General features: G+C 37.9%; 1 protein-coding gene across 6 annotated transcripts in view; it reads left to right on the top strand.

Moving 5' to 3' along the window:
* UTRN (utrophin) overlaps positions 1–13,133 on the top strand; it is a 384,959-nt gene that overhangs the window by 314,147 nt on the left and 57,679 nt on the right. For all 6 annotated transcript variants that reach the window (XM_074896615.1, XM_074896617.1, XM_074896614.1 and 3 more), the window contains 3 exons: positions 2,817–2,878; positions 3,879–3,953; positions 10,932–11,133. In XM_074896615.1, coding sequence (XP_074752716.1) covers positions 2,817–2,878; positions 3,879–3,953; positions 10,932–11,133 — 339 coding nt within the window. The remainder of the gene's footprint in view (positions 1–2,816; positions 2,879–3,878; positions 3,954–10,931; positions 11,134–13,133) is intronic.

Below are 13,133 nucleotides of genomic sequence, written 5' to 3'. Positions count from 1 at the left end.
AAATAAATTAAAAAAAAAAAAAAAGTCTCTGGACCTAGCAAAATTTAACAATTTATTACAAGAAAAGAATTTAAAATCAACTTCTGTTATTTTTTAATGCCAGAAAATAGTGAACTGAGAAATAAAGGTCTCAATTTATCACAGTTTTTACCATCACAGCTAATATGGAAATGAGAGTTTCTAAGACAGTAAACAGAATTTGGCTTGGCTAAATTGCATGTTGTTTCTTGCAGTGTTTCCACTAATAGTTCAGCCTTTAAAATCGTGAAATGTATTTTTCTATATACATATAAAGTTTATGTCACAGTACTGCCACCTACCATTACTTTTAACATGGACATTTGAAAGTGTTTTAGTTTTTTCTCAGAAAATCCTAAGAAATCCTTTTCACTTATGATGTTGGTCGTTAAATCAACAGTCTTGGTCAGGGATTTGGGGGGCTTCTGTTTGTTGGTGGGTTTGGTTTTTTTGGGGTGTGGTTCTTGGTCAGGCAATTTGAGGTGAAGCAATGCCCTTAAAACAAAGTTTATTGAACTGATCACATATTGTATCTATTTCTGTGAGCAGTTGCAATGGATTTTTTCAACAGAAATCAATTCTGAAGGGTCAACATGATAACGATGGCATCCTGCTTAACATGATAGTGCAGATATTTGGCAGCTTCAGGACTAGTTTTGAGGTTAAGTAAGTTGATTGGTATGAACCATTATATTATATTTTCTGTTCCTATTTACTGAAGCAGTACATGTTCTTCATTCTAATATACTGTAGGTTTTTTTATATCAGGGTTTTTAAGAATGCGGGACAGTCAGTTGCCTTTACCTTGGCACAGCACCAAACCCAGATACATCCTTTTTTGTTGTCTTCATGATGATTTATTGGTGTGCTCCTTCCAGGGAAACGTAGTTGTCAAGCTACTTGTTTTTGAAATTACTTTTCTGGACAAAAATAAACATCATGTAATTTTAAAAGTGTCCTTCTAGAAACTGCAAAACCACTGATTTAGATACTGGTATGCCTTAGCTTTGGAATTCAGCCTTGACCACCTAATTTGGAATTTGAAACATGAAGGCAATTCATGAGATAATATTATCAAACTGAAACCAAATAAAAGTTTCAGTTCAGGAAAATGTGTTCAGATGTAAAGATGTACTTCAGTGTTCTGAATTGGGAAGGGTTTACTATAGTGTTTCAAAGTCAGTCAGGGTCTAGCAGATGTTTCGATCACGTTGTATAAATCTTGTTTAAATGTAATCATGTGCAGGCCTTCTCCCTCTTTTCAGTTCTCTACTAGGGAATAATCACAAAGAGGGGAAAACAATATTTATGCCTACTGTATTAATAGGAAATACATATTTTGTCTGTGAACTTCCATGAAAAACACCTCACAAATTTGTGATGGTGCCAGGTATACAAATGAGACCCATGGGAGAGAGTTAAGCCTAACGATAGGGAGAAGCTGACTTGGAGACCTAGACTAGTCTTAAAGCTGGAAAGGTTCTGCCATTCTATGGAATGTAAAGTGGGGATCATATCCCCTCTACAGAGACCCAATGCATGAACTTTACACTAGTATATCTTGAAGGGTAATGTAAAGAACCTCCCTGAGCACGCACTTTGGAGCCTGCATCCCCTTTGTGGTACCTGTCCTGTCTCTGCAGCTCTTTGGAGCAGGCATCTTCTATCCCACTGTTTTGTACCACCTGGTATAAAAGGGTTCATTCTTGACTGATTTCTAAATTTAAAAAAAATAAAAATCAGTGATGATAAATTATTGTGCACCCACTGAGATACAGCTGTTTATATGTACCAACTGAAGATACATTCCACCACATTTAATGTTAAAGTGACATTTAAAGTCATTATTTACAACCAAGTATACACATATGTAAAAAAAAAAAAAAAAAAAAAAAGTGTGCACATTAACAATTTTTGAATGGAAACAAAAGTGAAATAAGTGATATTCTTTGCTCATTACTGTTAGATTTGCTAACCTAGCATAATTTTATTTTCATAATTAACTTTTAAAGGGAGTGCTATGATCTTTTTAATGTAAATTCTCTAATTAATTTTCTTACAAATTTAATTCAAATGTAAATACTTTGTGAGGCAAGTATATGCAATCATTCCAGCAATTAATATTGATAAATACAAGTAAAATGTGACTTGTAGAAGTGGTGATTTCAGTAGATCTGACACGTTTTGACCTGTATGGCTGCATACTTGCAACCTTGGTGAATTGAAACAGCAGCGCTAAATGGTGAGTTAAGTGATGCTGCCTATTAAATTTCTGTTCTGTGAGCACTAGTGTAGAATACACCCCCCTAAATGAAGATACCTACTGATCTGGTGTGTGACCAGTGTGTGATCAGGCTTTCCATTAAATGTGTTACAGGTAAAGCTTAAAATCATTGTATGTGTTCTGATACATTCAGATATGCAATGAAGCTTGAAATAAAACCTCTATGTTTTTTATTTTTTAAGTGATTTTTCCAATATTTTTATTGGGCTACAGCAGCAGAAAATTTTGCATTTTAACCTTATTAGTGTGCCTGTTACCTTCAAGGTCAGGTTTCAACTGATACAGTCACACTTAGAATCAAGGGTAAATATTGTTAAATGTGGGTGGGCCATTGTCTGTCTAACTTTGTGATTAAAAAATCAAGGAGCTGAGTGGCACAGATCATTCAATTTAATTAAAGAGCTGAGGCATTTCTTACCACTGAACACAGAAAATCAGAATATCTTTGGGTTTTTGTTCTTTGGAAGTGTGTATGTGTGTTGCCTGAAACTTTGATTACCTCATTCTTTTTTAGTCATGAGACACAGACAACCTGTTGGGATCATCCTAAAATGACTGATCTCTTCCAGTCCTTAGGTGAGTGTGTTTCTTAAAATAAACCATTATTTGGTGTTCATTCCATGAGCAAAAGCTGCATTTATATGCTGACCACATCCAAGTTGCCATGCACTGTGTATAACAGAGCATTTTCCACTTTGCGATGATACACTCTTTGCACAAAACCTACTGCCTTGATCACGTCATGTGTACTGCCTTTCAGTAGTATTAATTCTGAACGGTATGTTCTGAATCTATGCTTTAATGCAGTATCTTGTTTATTTTAAATCCATGAGGGGTTGTCCAATGATGCAGGCTGTCTGCGTGTTTAAAGCAGGATTCTCGTCTTCAGGGAACTAATTTTTGCAATAAATCAGAACATCTATGCTTTCAGTAAAGGGTAGACCAAGTTATGGTACAACTAGTTCAACATGCCATGCTTTTTTCACATTTGCTGTGAAATCTCTCTTTTTAAGGAACAAAAGGGTAAAACGCTGTTAAGTGAGGAAAAATGTTAGTATACCCATCAATTTCTAAAATAGAATTTATGGCTATCTGACTGTCCCATACAAAGCACTGTTTCCAAAGTCGTGTCATAGAAATTATAGCTTAAAAACCCAATTTTTCTCTGTTACTGTGACCTTTGCAGCCCTCTTTCTTGTACATTGTCTGATGGAGTTGTAAATTATTTGAGATACTGTATTTGAGCACTTGTCTGGAAACTACTTAACACTGCATAATATGTATGTAAAATGCCATTATATGTATATGTATTACATGTGCCAAGATAGTGTCAGAATTTCTGGTGTGCCAATCTCTGGAGGCCCTGAACTGTCAGAGTCAGGAGGCTTTCTCTGCAGATGGATTGTACTGAGGTCTCAGCTTCTCAGTTTGTTTTATTTGTTCTTATATATCTTATTAATTCATTGCAGAGAAGTGAAGGGATATCAGACTTTTTTCCAAACTGAAAATTTATATGTAAAGGAAACTTATGAACTCTATTTTTAGGGCTGCTCATAATTCTGTTCTGCCGTTTCAGCTGACTTGAACAACGTACGCTTCTCTGCCTACCGTACTGCCATCAAAATCCGAAGACTGCAAAAAGCACTGTGCTGTGAGTTTGGCCTTTGAGACAAAAATGTTTCTCTACAGTACTTGGGAAAGGAGGGTCAGCTTAAGTTTGACAACATTAATGTTTAACAAGGAACCAGATACATCCTTGACAGATTGTCGGCCAATGAAATGGCAGGGACAGCTGCCAATAGTATGGGTCATTATTGCAAATAAAATCAATTCATGAAAAAAAGGGTGCAGCAGGTAAGTTGAAATGGTATGCCCGCTAAGAATACTTTGAGAAGTGATAGGAAAATAAATATTAGACCTCTTGACTATCGCATATTGTTCCTGATACAAGCTGATACAAAGTGTGAAATTATGTGAGCTAAAATCATGACCCTTGACACAAACTTGGGTATTTTGTTATATTTTAGAGAGTTGGATTCCTTTTTCTATGTTTGCTGCTGCTAGATATAACTTCAAAAATATTCCTTCCTTAGAGAGAATATCTCACTGTGTAAAATCCAATTAAAGAGGACTTCAGGCTGCTCAAAGTGCGAGGGGGAAAGGTACAGATCTGTATAGTTGGTTGTAGGTAATTGGTATTGCTTTACATTTTAATCACAAAAAGCTGTTAGGACAAAACAAACTGCTATTACTACCAGTAGTATTATATGTGTATATATTGGGGATGTGGGAAAGGGTCTTAAATTCAGATAGGGAATAACAATGCATTTGATATGCGCATTGGATGTTCTGTGTTGGCATTTGTCCCTGTTCTTAAACAGTCTAATAATTAGCCACAGTTCACTCTGAAGAGTGCATAGATTTCGTCATCAGGAAAGGATAGGTGTTTACTGAGTAGGCTCAGCTGTCTAAACTACTTCATGTTCTGTTCCATATTTGCTAGGTATTTAAAAAATCATTTCATATTATATCACAATGATGGTTTAATTCAGCAGCAAGTTGCATGACTACCGTGTTCAAAGCAGCCTCAGAAGTGATGTATCAGGATATCTTTTTCTGGATTTAGGACTTCTCTGAGTCACATAGCAAGTACCACGCTGGGGTTCTGGGCTCTTGCTGGAGTCTCCTGTGCAAAGCAAACTCAGAGTACACTTTGGAGTCATCCTACCACTGGTACTTCTGGCATTGTGTTTGAGAATCAGGATGAGAAAAAGAAAAATGGTACTTTTTTGGGAAGCTGAGCTAGATTGTAACTGCTCAGTAGTTATTTTAGAGAAATGGAGTTGAATGGTTTACATTATAGAGAGAGGCAAGACATGAAGACGAGGAAGATAACTGAAAGGTCAGAAAGCTTAGAAGGAAGTGAGATTTTGTGAGAAGGCAGAAAGGAGAAGGTGTGTGGAAGAAAACTAGCTGAAACATAGAACTGGGGAGATTAAGGTGTACAAAAAGGAAGGAGTACAAAAAATTCTTTTGTAGAGATGATGAGAATATGAATTTTTAAAACTATTAGGACTATGAAAATACATAAAAACACACATCTGCCAAAAGGAATATAGGGTGAAGTAATAAAAGAAAAGGAAACTGGACAATTTTGGAAGGAGATGTGTCTTGTCAATGAGTGTGAATGTCACAGATTTTAGACCTTTCAAACGGTCTTGGCAACAGCTGGTATAAAAAAGTTGTACAACATTACCAAATTTTCTTGTTTAAGTTCATGAATCCTTTCTGTGGAAGGACTTTTCAATCCTGAAAGGTGCACAGTACTGCAGTCTGAGTAGAAATGCAAGAAGGGCAAAGCTATCCTAAAGATGCAAGCAAGGAAGGAGTTGTGCAAAGAGGAGTCCCTTCTCACCCCCCAGGTGGTTAGTTTTCCTTCCACCTAGAAGACAATAGTCTCATCTTGGCAGTAGCTTCATGGCTGGACTTCAGATATGCATTATACCAAATGAAGCTGTGCCTGACATGGTAGCTAGTTACTCCAGAAAGCTAGAATAGCATCTCTGAAACATCACAGGCTCTTGGTAGTACCTCACAGCTACTTCTTGGTATGCTGTGCTGGCTTCTCACAGAATTTCAAATCAAGTTCGAGATCTTGGGTTCAAGGTCTTACATTTGGAAAAGAACCAGAACCTGTTCTTTGAAAGACTGTCTAATGGTATTGAAAGAAAAACTGTATTTCTTTGGCGTAGCCTAGATCTTCTCTGTGCAAGAGATATGGTCCCAGCCAAGTGTCCCAGCAAGACTAAAAGCGTCATGAGCTTTCTGCTTATCAGTGCGCAGGGTTTAAAGTATGTATCAACATGTACCTGAAAACCAAAAGCAAAGCAAGAAACTAGAAAGCAAAGTAAAATTCTCCTTGTGTGTGCTGCTCCCCAGGGGAGAGTAAAAAACAGACTGCACATGATGGATGCTAATCAGGCTGCCTATTTCTGACAGGCATATGGATTGTCTAGCGACCCGTATAGAGCAAACTTCACTTTCATTACTTCTAATAATCTTTGAGGAGGAACATACTTACTGCTCTTGCTTTTACTGCAAAATATATCAATTTCTGTAATAACTGCGATGATTAGCTCTTGTCATTCACAGATTTCAAAAGTGCTCTCCTACTGAAGTGAATATTGTGTCCAGTTTCAGGGGAGGGAGGGAGATGAAAGGGGGACAGAAGGAAGTAGTAAGAAGTAAAGAGAATATTCCAATTTGAAAGAGCCAGGAGTAAACCTGTCATCTCTGTAGAGCCAATCTGCCCTGTTATTTATGAAGGTGTTTGCTTACTCCATCTCTCTGCCTCACGGGAGGAGACAACAGCAAAAAAAAATATTGTCCTTATTACATGCACATATTTGACCAAGGATTGGTGTAACTTGTGAGATCACAACATTGTGGGTTTTTAAGAAAGACATTGCAGATTATCCACAGAACTAAATGCTACAAGAATTTTTTGTCTCTGATCAGGAACTCATCATGATCTGGCACAATTTGAAGACCACCTTCAAAAATATAATCAGTGCTGTTCCTTTTGCCATTGTTTGCCTGGCTGATTATTTCTTGCCAGGGAACATATCAAATTCCTTTTGACTCTGATGGTTCTCAGCTTGCTTATGTCCCATGAATGGCTTCTGAGATAGCTAAAACACAGCATGTGCATGTGCTAGCACCTCCTCTCTGAGGAAGGGGAGAGTGGTTAGACCCTATCTAGAATTCTGTTCTTGACTTCTATTGCTTGGTGGTTTTGTTTTAAGGTAGAGGAAGAGTCATCATCTGTGTCCCTGCCATTCATTCTATGGTCTGATTTACTTTAGCCTTTCATTATATTTCCTGTAATTTTAACTGTGGATGGTTTTTAAAGGTGTTTGGATGCAGAAGGCTTCAGAAAGGCTTATGTGCTAAAGCAAAGAAAATGTCAAAACAAATCTCTAGAAAATGAGGTTGTTATAAACTGCAAAATGTGACAAATTGCTGTCACAGCTGCAGTATGTGTGTAACTGCAAAGGGCTTTTTGGTAAGAACTCCAAGGGTGCAGCTGAGCAGGATGCACAATCCCACTTGTACCTGATAAGATTCTGACTTTGCAGTGAGGACTGGTAACACAGTATTAGTGCTAGACAAGCAGGTTCAGGAGTATGTAGTCTGAGATCTGTACTTTGGAAAACTTTGCTGATGCCAAATCTCTCTTCTGAGTCTTTGGCCTTGGTAAATGTCAAAAAACCATGGTTCTGGGGAAGTTATTACCTCCCACTCTCCCCACCCTCCTTTAGAAGTGGGAGAGTCATGTTTCATCTTCTGTTTTTTGGAAGATAGTTTCCTGCAGAGACTAATATGTGACTATGTGCCTACATGTATTTATTTTGCAGAAAACTGAGAAAGACTGCAGGTTGGAAAGAACAAATTCTTAGCTTCTCTGTCTCAGATTACGTGAGGCAGATGTAGTGAGAGCACTTCCCCACTATAGCAGCAGCAGAATGGTGCCAGAGAGAGTGTCCTGTGTTGCAGCTATAGTGGGCAGCTATGCAGTACCAGGCCCTGACTATAATATTTTATTCTCATGCAGCAATACTTTAGCTTGTTTTCAAGAAATGATATTGCCCCAGATACTGAAGTGTGGTACTGCAAGGGAAAAAGGGAACAAAACCACCACGTATATTCAGAATTCTGTCACAGAACTCCTCTAGATGATTTAAAATTTAAGGATGCTAATAGCAATATCAACTGCACAAGGATAAGGAACGAACATTTAAGGCATACCAGACTAAAAGCGAGAGCTGTGTAGGCTTTCCTCAACCATGCAGTCTTTTGCAGGAACTGATAGCTTTCATAAAGTCTTTCTAATACAAAAGCTCCATGGCAATGCCTGCCTATTTTCTGTGGGGTTACAGCAGCCTCAAATTTGCCATTAGCAGCTGCATGTCATTACTTGCTCCTGAGTCAGTCACTCACATCTGCTTGAATCGTGCTGAATGACATGGTTTCTGTTTATAGTTTTCCTTTGGGGAAGTCTCCTTGCTACAGAAAGGGAAGAAATGACCCTTGTGTCCATTTGTTGGTTAACAGCAGGATCGGTTGTTCAGCACATTTGAGCAGATGCAGAATGGTACTGCAAAAACATGCTAAAAGCTGTGTACAGTAGGCTTCATGCCAGCAATGTCATGTGAGTCTCAGGTTAGCTTTTCCTCATCTGCATAAACACAGTTTATTTAAAAACTTTCAGAAATGGCAGCGTAATGAGAAAATAATCCCTCTTTACATCAGACCAATCCAGCTGTGCTGCTAGTGGGTAGACCTTACAATGACAGGGTAACTGCCTGTACCCAAAATTCATTCAGCCAGGTGAGTGCTGAAGTAAGCAGGGATGAAAGTAATTTCCTCTGGTTATTCTCCATGAATGGCATCATCAAAAAGTGTAAGTTTTGCTTAATTTGCATTAGTACAGCAGCAGAGTTTCCTTTTAGTATGGAAATACTGAAAGTACCTCTCCTGATTCCCTCTAGAATCTGTTGGCAGAAATGTGAACATGAGATCTTAATGCCAGCCGATAAAGACATGAAGTTAGCACGCTTACTCCGGTGTCTGTTGAACTGCTGTTTTCAAGGATGGTTATGTTAAGCCAAGCCCAAAGGCTACAACTTTCTGGCGTTGCAAAGCATTTCAAGTTTTCACTGGCTTTAAAAAGGGGTTTGGATACTATCAGTCTGTTTTAGGAAGCTGCTTACCTGCTTTTAGCCAACCGTTAAGTACCTCACAAAAACAGGTTGGAAAAAAAACCCTACAACAAATAAAACCCCAGCAAACTGGTTGCAGTTATTTTGAGGTATGTTTCCTTCTGTAGGTCATGAAAGAAAAGCGTGAAAAGTGTCCATCTCTCCTGAGAGTAATATTTATGTGATTGAATAGCGTGTTATACTTCTGCACCTGTCTTCACACCCCTTCCTCCACCCTTCAAAAATTTAGTCCATGTTGCATTGTGATGTGGGGTGGGTTGGTTTTGTTTTGTTTTTAAATATGCCTGTGAGCCTTTTCCAGTGTATTACATATTTTCTAACTACTGTAGAAGATTATGCTGCAGTGTACTGCCAAATACTTCGGCTACCTCAGGTCAAACTAGCAGCAAGGTGTTTTGCTGCAATTAGCAGTGTCTGTTTGCTAAATACATGGCTGGCATTTGTTTGCGAGCCCAAGAGACAGGCTTTAAAAAAAGAAAACAAAAAAGAAAATAAAATGCAAACAAATGTAAAACCCCTGCCAGTCTGATGCTGTAAAGTTAGAATAGAATGTACTGATGTCAGTGAGGGAGAGGAAACACAAGGGCTGTGAGGTGCTGTTTCTCATTTTACAGGGATGTGAGGAAGGGTAGACTGGGGAAAAGGGATTGGGAATGTAAACTTCTTTTGGTCCATAACCTTATATTTTGGTAGATGACCATTAAGTTTGTGACAGAATTGGCCATAATGGTTAGTGTTGTCTGGTTCCTGCTTTTTTCTGCTCTACTTATTTTCCAGCTCAAGCTAGACTTACCTGATTTGCACAGACCGTCCTTCTGGGGTCCTTATTTGACATTATCGGTGCACAGCAGTTTTACAACACATCTGAGATTGTCATGTTTCATTTCCTTTGAGAGATGACGTTTATAGTGTAAATGTGTTGCTGGCTCTCCAGAAACAGCTCTGAGCTTGGAATATACTTCAACTTCATGTTCTGTATGCTGTAGCAAGCATACTAATATATTGCAACTATTTTTTTTGCTGAAGTCCTTGCTTCTGTTAAAAAAAGTCACTGAGGATTACACCACCCTTTGACTTACATTGTTCTTCCTTCTATTACAGCAAAGTAAGTTTCCTCTTTTCCACTTTGTTTTGAAAAAGGAATTAGAAGAGCTCTTGACAGCGTTTTATTTTCACCATGCAAACCTCAGTTTTTCACAGACACATTTGTGTGGTTTTAGGAGCAAACCCTTTATCACCCGTAGGATATCCATAGCATCACCAACTGCTTATAGAAAGAATCTTGTAATAAAGGAGATTAAAATATTTTTCATGAAAGCATACCATTTAGTGTTCTGGAAAACTACAATAAATACTTTCCTTGTGTCCCTCTCCCTGCTTTCCTTTAAGCCCTGATTTAGCAAAAGGTGTTCAGTTAATCAGGCGTTAGTACATTCCTACTACATTAAAGGTAACATTGTTATCTAAGACTTTGCTTTGTATTTAAGCAAAAGTGATAGTCATTTAATGGGATTTATGGTAAATGTGTAGAATCCTCTAAACCTAGTGAACTCCCAGTGTGCATACATCTGAAGTTAGGGTCATCTAATTCCACACACTACTTCAGTGGCTTTTTCAAATGTTCTGGTTTTTTAAATATATATAGTACCAATATGCTGTCGACTTCTCACAGAGAACAGTTTTTCACTATAATGTTACTAAATGAAAGCTACTTCTTGGCTAATTGACTGCAGTGTTTGCAACAATATGCACATGGACAAGGATTGTGAGTGCTATGCTCAGGCATCTATATTCACACCTGTGTTCTTTTTCTTTTTTTTTTTTTTTTTTAAATCACCTGGTTTTAGTGGATCTGTTGGACCTGAACACAACAAGTGAAGTTTTCAAACAGCACAAGTTGAGTCAAAATGACCAGTTGATTGGTGTCCAGGATGTGATCAGCTGTCTCACTACCATCTACAGTGGACTTGAAGAGAAACACAAAGATATGGTGAATGTTCCTCTCTGTGTAGACATGTGTCTTAACTGGCTACTCAATGTGTATGACAGGTAAGTAACAAGTCTTTATTCACAGTGTGTACCCCAGGAATTTAACGTAGTATTAACAAAGTATAAACAATGGAGATAGAATTGGTAATTTTTGCATATGTGACTTATAAAAAATACTAGACTTATAGGACTGTCATATATTTTTTCTGAGTTACTTTCTTGAGGAAGTGTCTATGATAATAGAAAAATTATAAAGCCTTAAGAAGGTCTTTAATAAAAAGTTATATCTTTTGATATTTTTGATTCTGTAATAGAAGTGCAGTTGCTTGCAATGAGGTGGTTTTTATGCTGTCCTGCTCAGATAACCTTACACAGCTTTTATTCTACTACTAAGGAAATATTGAAAGGATTTCAAGAAACGTATGTGTGAGTAGAGAACTGGGTACGCTGCTTTAGCTGTGTTCCTACTGTAAATGTTCCAAATTGCCCAGATTGTTTGCCATTTGTACCAGATCCTATTTCTGCCACAGGTGGGGACAGTTTTGTTATTTATTTTACACTTAGTTACTTGCATGCCATAATCCTGGCTGAGCTCCCTGTCCTGAATCCTCTGTTGAGTGCTGGTCTCGGCGCTGAAGTCTGATTTTGGAGAGTCAGTGGTCTCCTGGTCCTGGCTCACTTCCAGCAGATGCAGCTCCTGCCTTTTATCAGTTCTGAGTGCTGGTGCTCTGTGATCCACTTGCCCTGGTAGCAAAGTTGTGCTTGCCTCAGGAATGTTTCAGGATACTTTACTGTAAGAACTTGTGGGCTTATTTAAATGTACATCAGCTATTTCCAGGGAAAGCACTTAGTCTCAGAGGACATGAAAAGGTCCTCTCCAGCAGCCTCTTGTGGTTTTGCCCAGTCCTTTCTGAGCCCCCAGATACTTCTTTCTTCTGCTGAACGTTGAACTCTGACCTCTCTGTCGTGCCCTGCACTGTCAGCCTGCATGACCTACAATCAGTATGTTTTTATTTAGTTGGGCTTTTCAGTCATGAGTTTTTTGTTCATTTTTCTTAGTGGTGAACTATTCTCATCTACCTTCTCTAGTAAAAAATGGGAAAGACTTGGTTTCCATCAACAACTCCATTCCCTATAATGTATCTCCTTACATTGCTTGAGCAAAGGCATTTCAGGGCTCTTCTGGAGCTGACTAAAGACACAGTAGTGCAATATATGGGGTGGTCGCTTCAGTATGTCTAATTGAATATATTCTTTAGGTCAGAGTTATACATGGAATTACAAATCAGAATTTCTAAGATGCATGAGGTTGGCTACCAAATTTCTTTTTCCCCATTTGAAGATGGAAAGAGCAAAAGAATTTCTTGAATATTGATAGAAATTCTTATACCTGGCTTTGCAAAAGAGGGCTGTTACTTGTTGACGTATGTGTTATCTTTACTGTGTTCACTCACTTAATCAGAGCCAAATTGTAACAGTTCATAGCTTATTGATTTTTTTTTTCCCCAGAGGATTACACACCAGTAATCCTATACTTTGTGGATATTTTATTTTATTTTTATTTTAAATGTTGTGGTAGGGGAGAGGGAAGGAGGGAATAGAGTATATATGACCATTTATCATTTATTCGCTGACTACCTATTATGCTTTGGCATTCGACTATTGCTGTTAAATACATTTCTCTTAGTTGGACTCCTCATCATTACTGCTGGAAAATTGGAGAGCCCATCAAATAATGACTGGGACTTCTTCCTGCAATTTTTTTTTTTATTTTGCAGAGCTCTGTATTGTGGGTGAATAAACGCATTATTTGCAAATAGAGCAGTAGATCAAGTGGGTTGTTTGACTTAAATGCTATTGGTCATTTAGAATAAGAGACTTAATGTCGGAGAATTTTTTGTAGTTTCTAGTTGTTTTTTTTCAGATTGATCACAAATCCATTCTATTTTCTTCAGTTAGAAGTCAGTTTTTTAATCTGTCCGTATTTAATTTGCATGTAAGCAACAAACCTTTCTCTCAATAATGTTTCCTGTTGCTCCTGTTTCCCCTTGATTATTATG

Source organism: Athene noctua, chromosome 1 (assembly GCF_965140245.1).
Source record: "Athene noctua chromosome 1, bAthNoc1.hap1.1, whole genome shotgun sequence".
NCBI lineage: Eukaryota > Metazoa > Chordata > Aves > Strigiformes > Strigidae > Athene > Athene noctua.
This window is presented reverse-complemented; position numbering and strand designations above follow the sequence as displayed.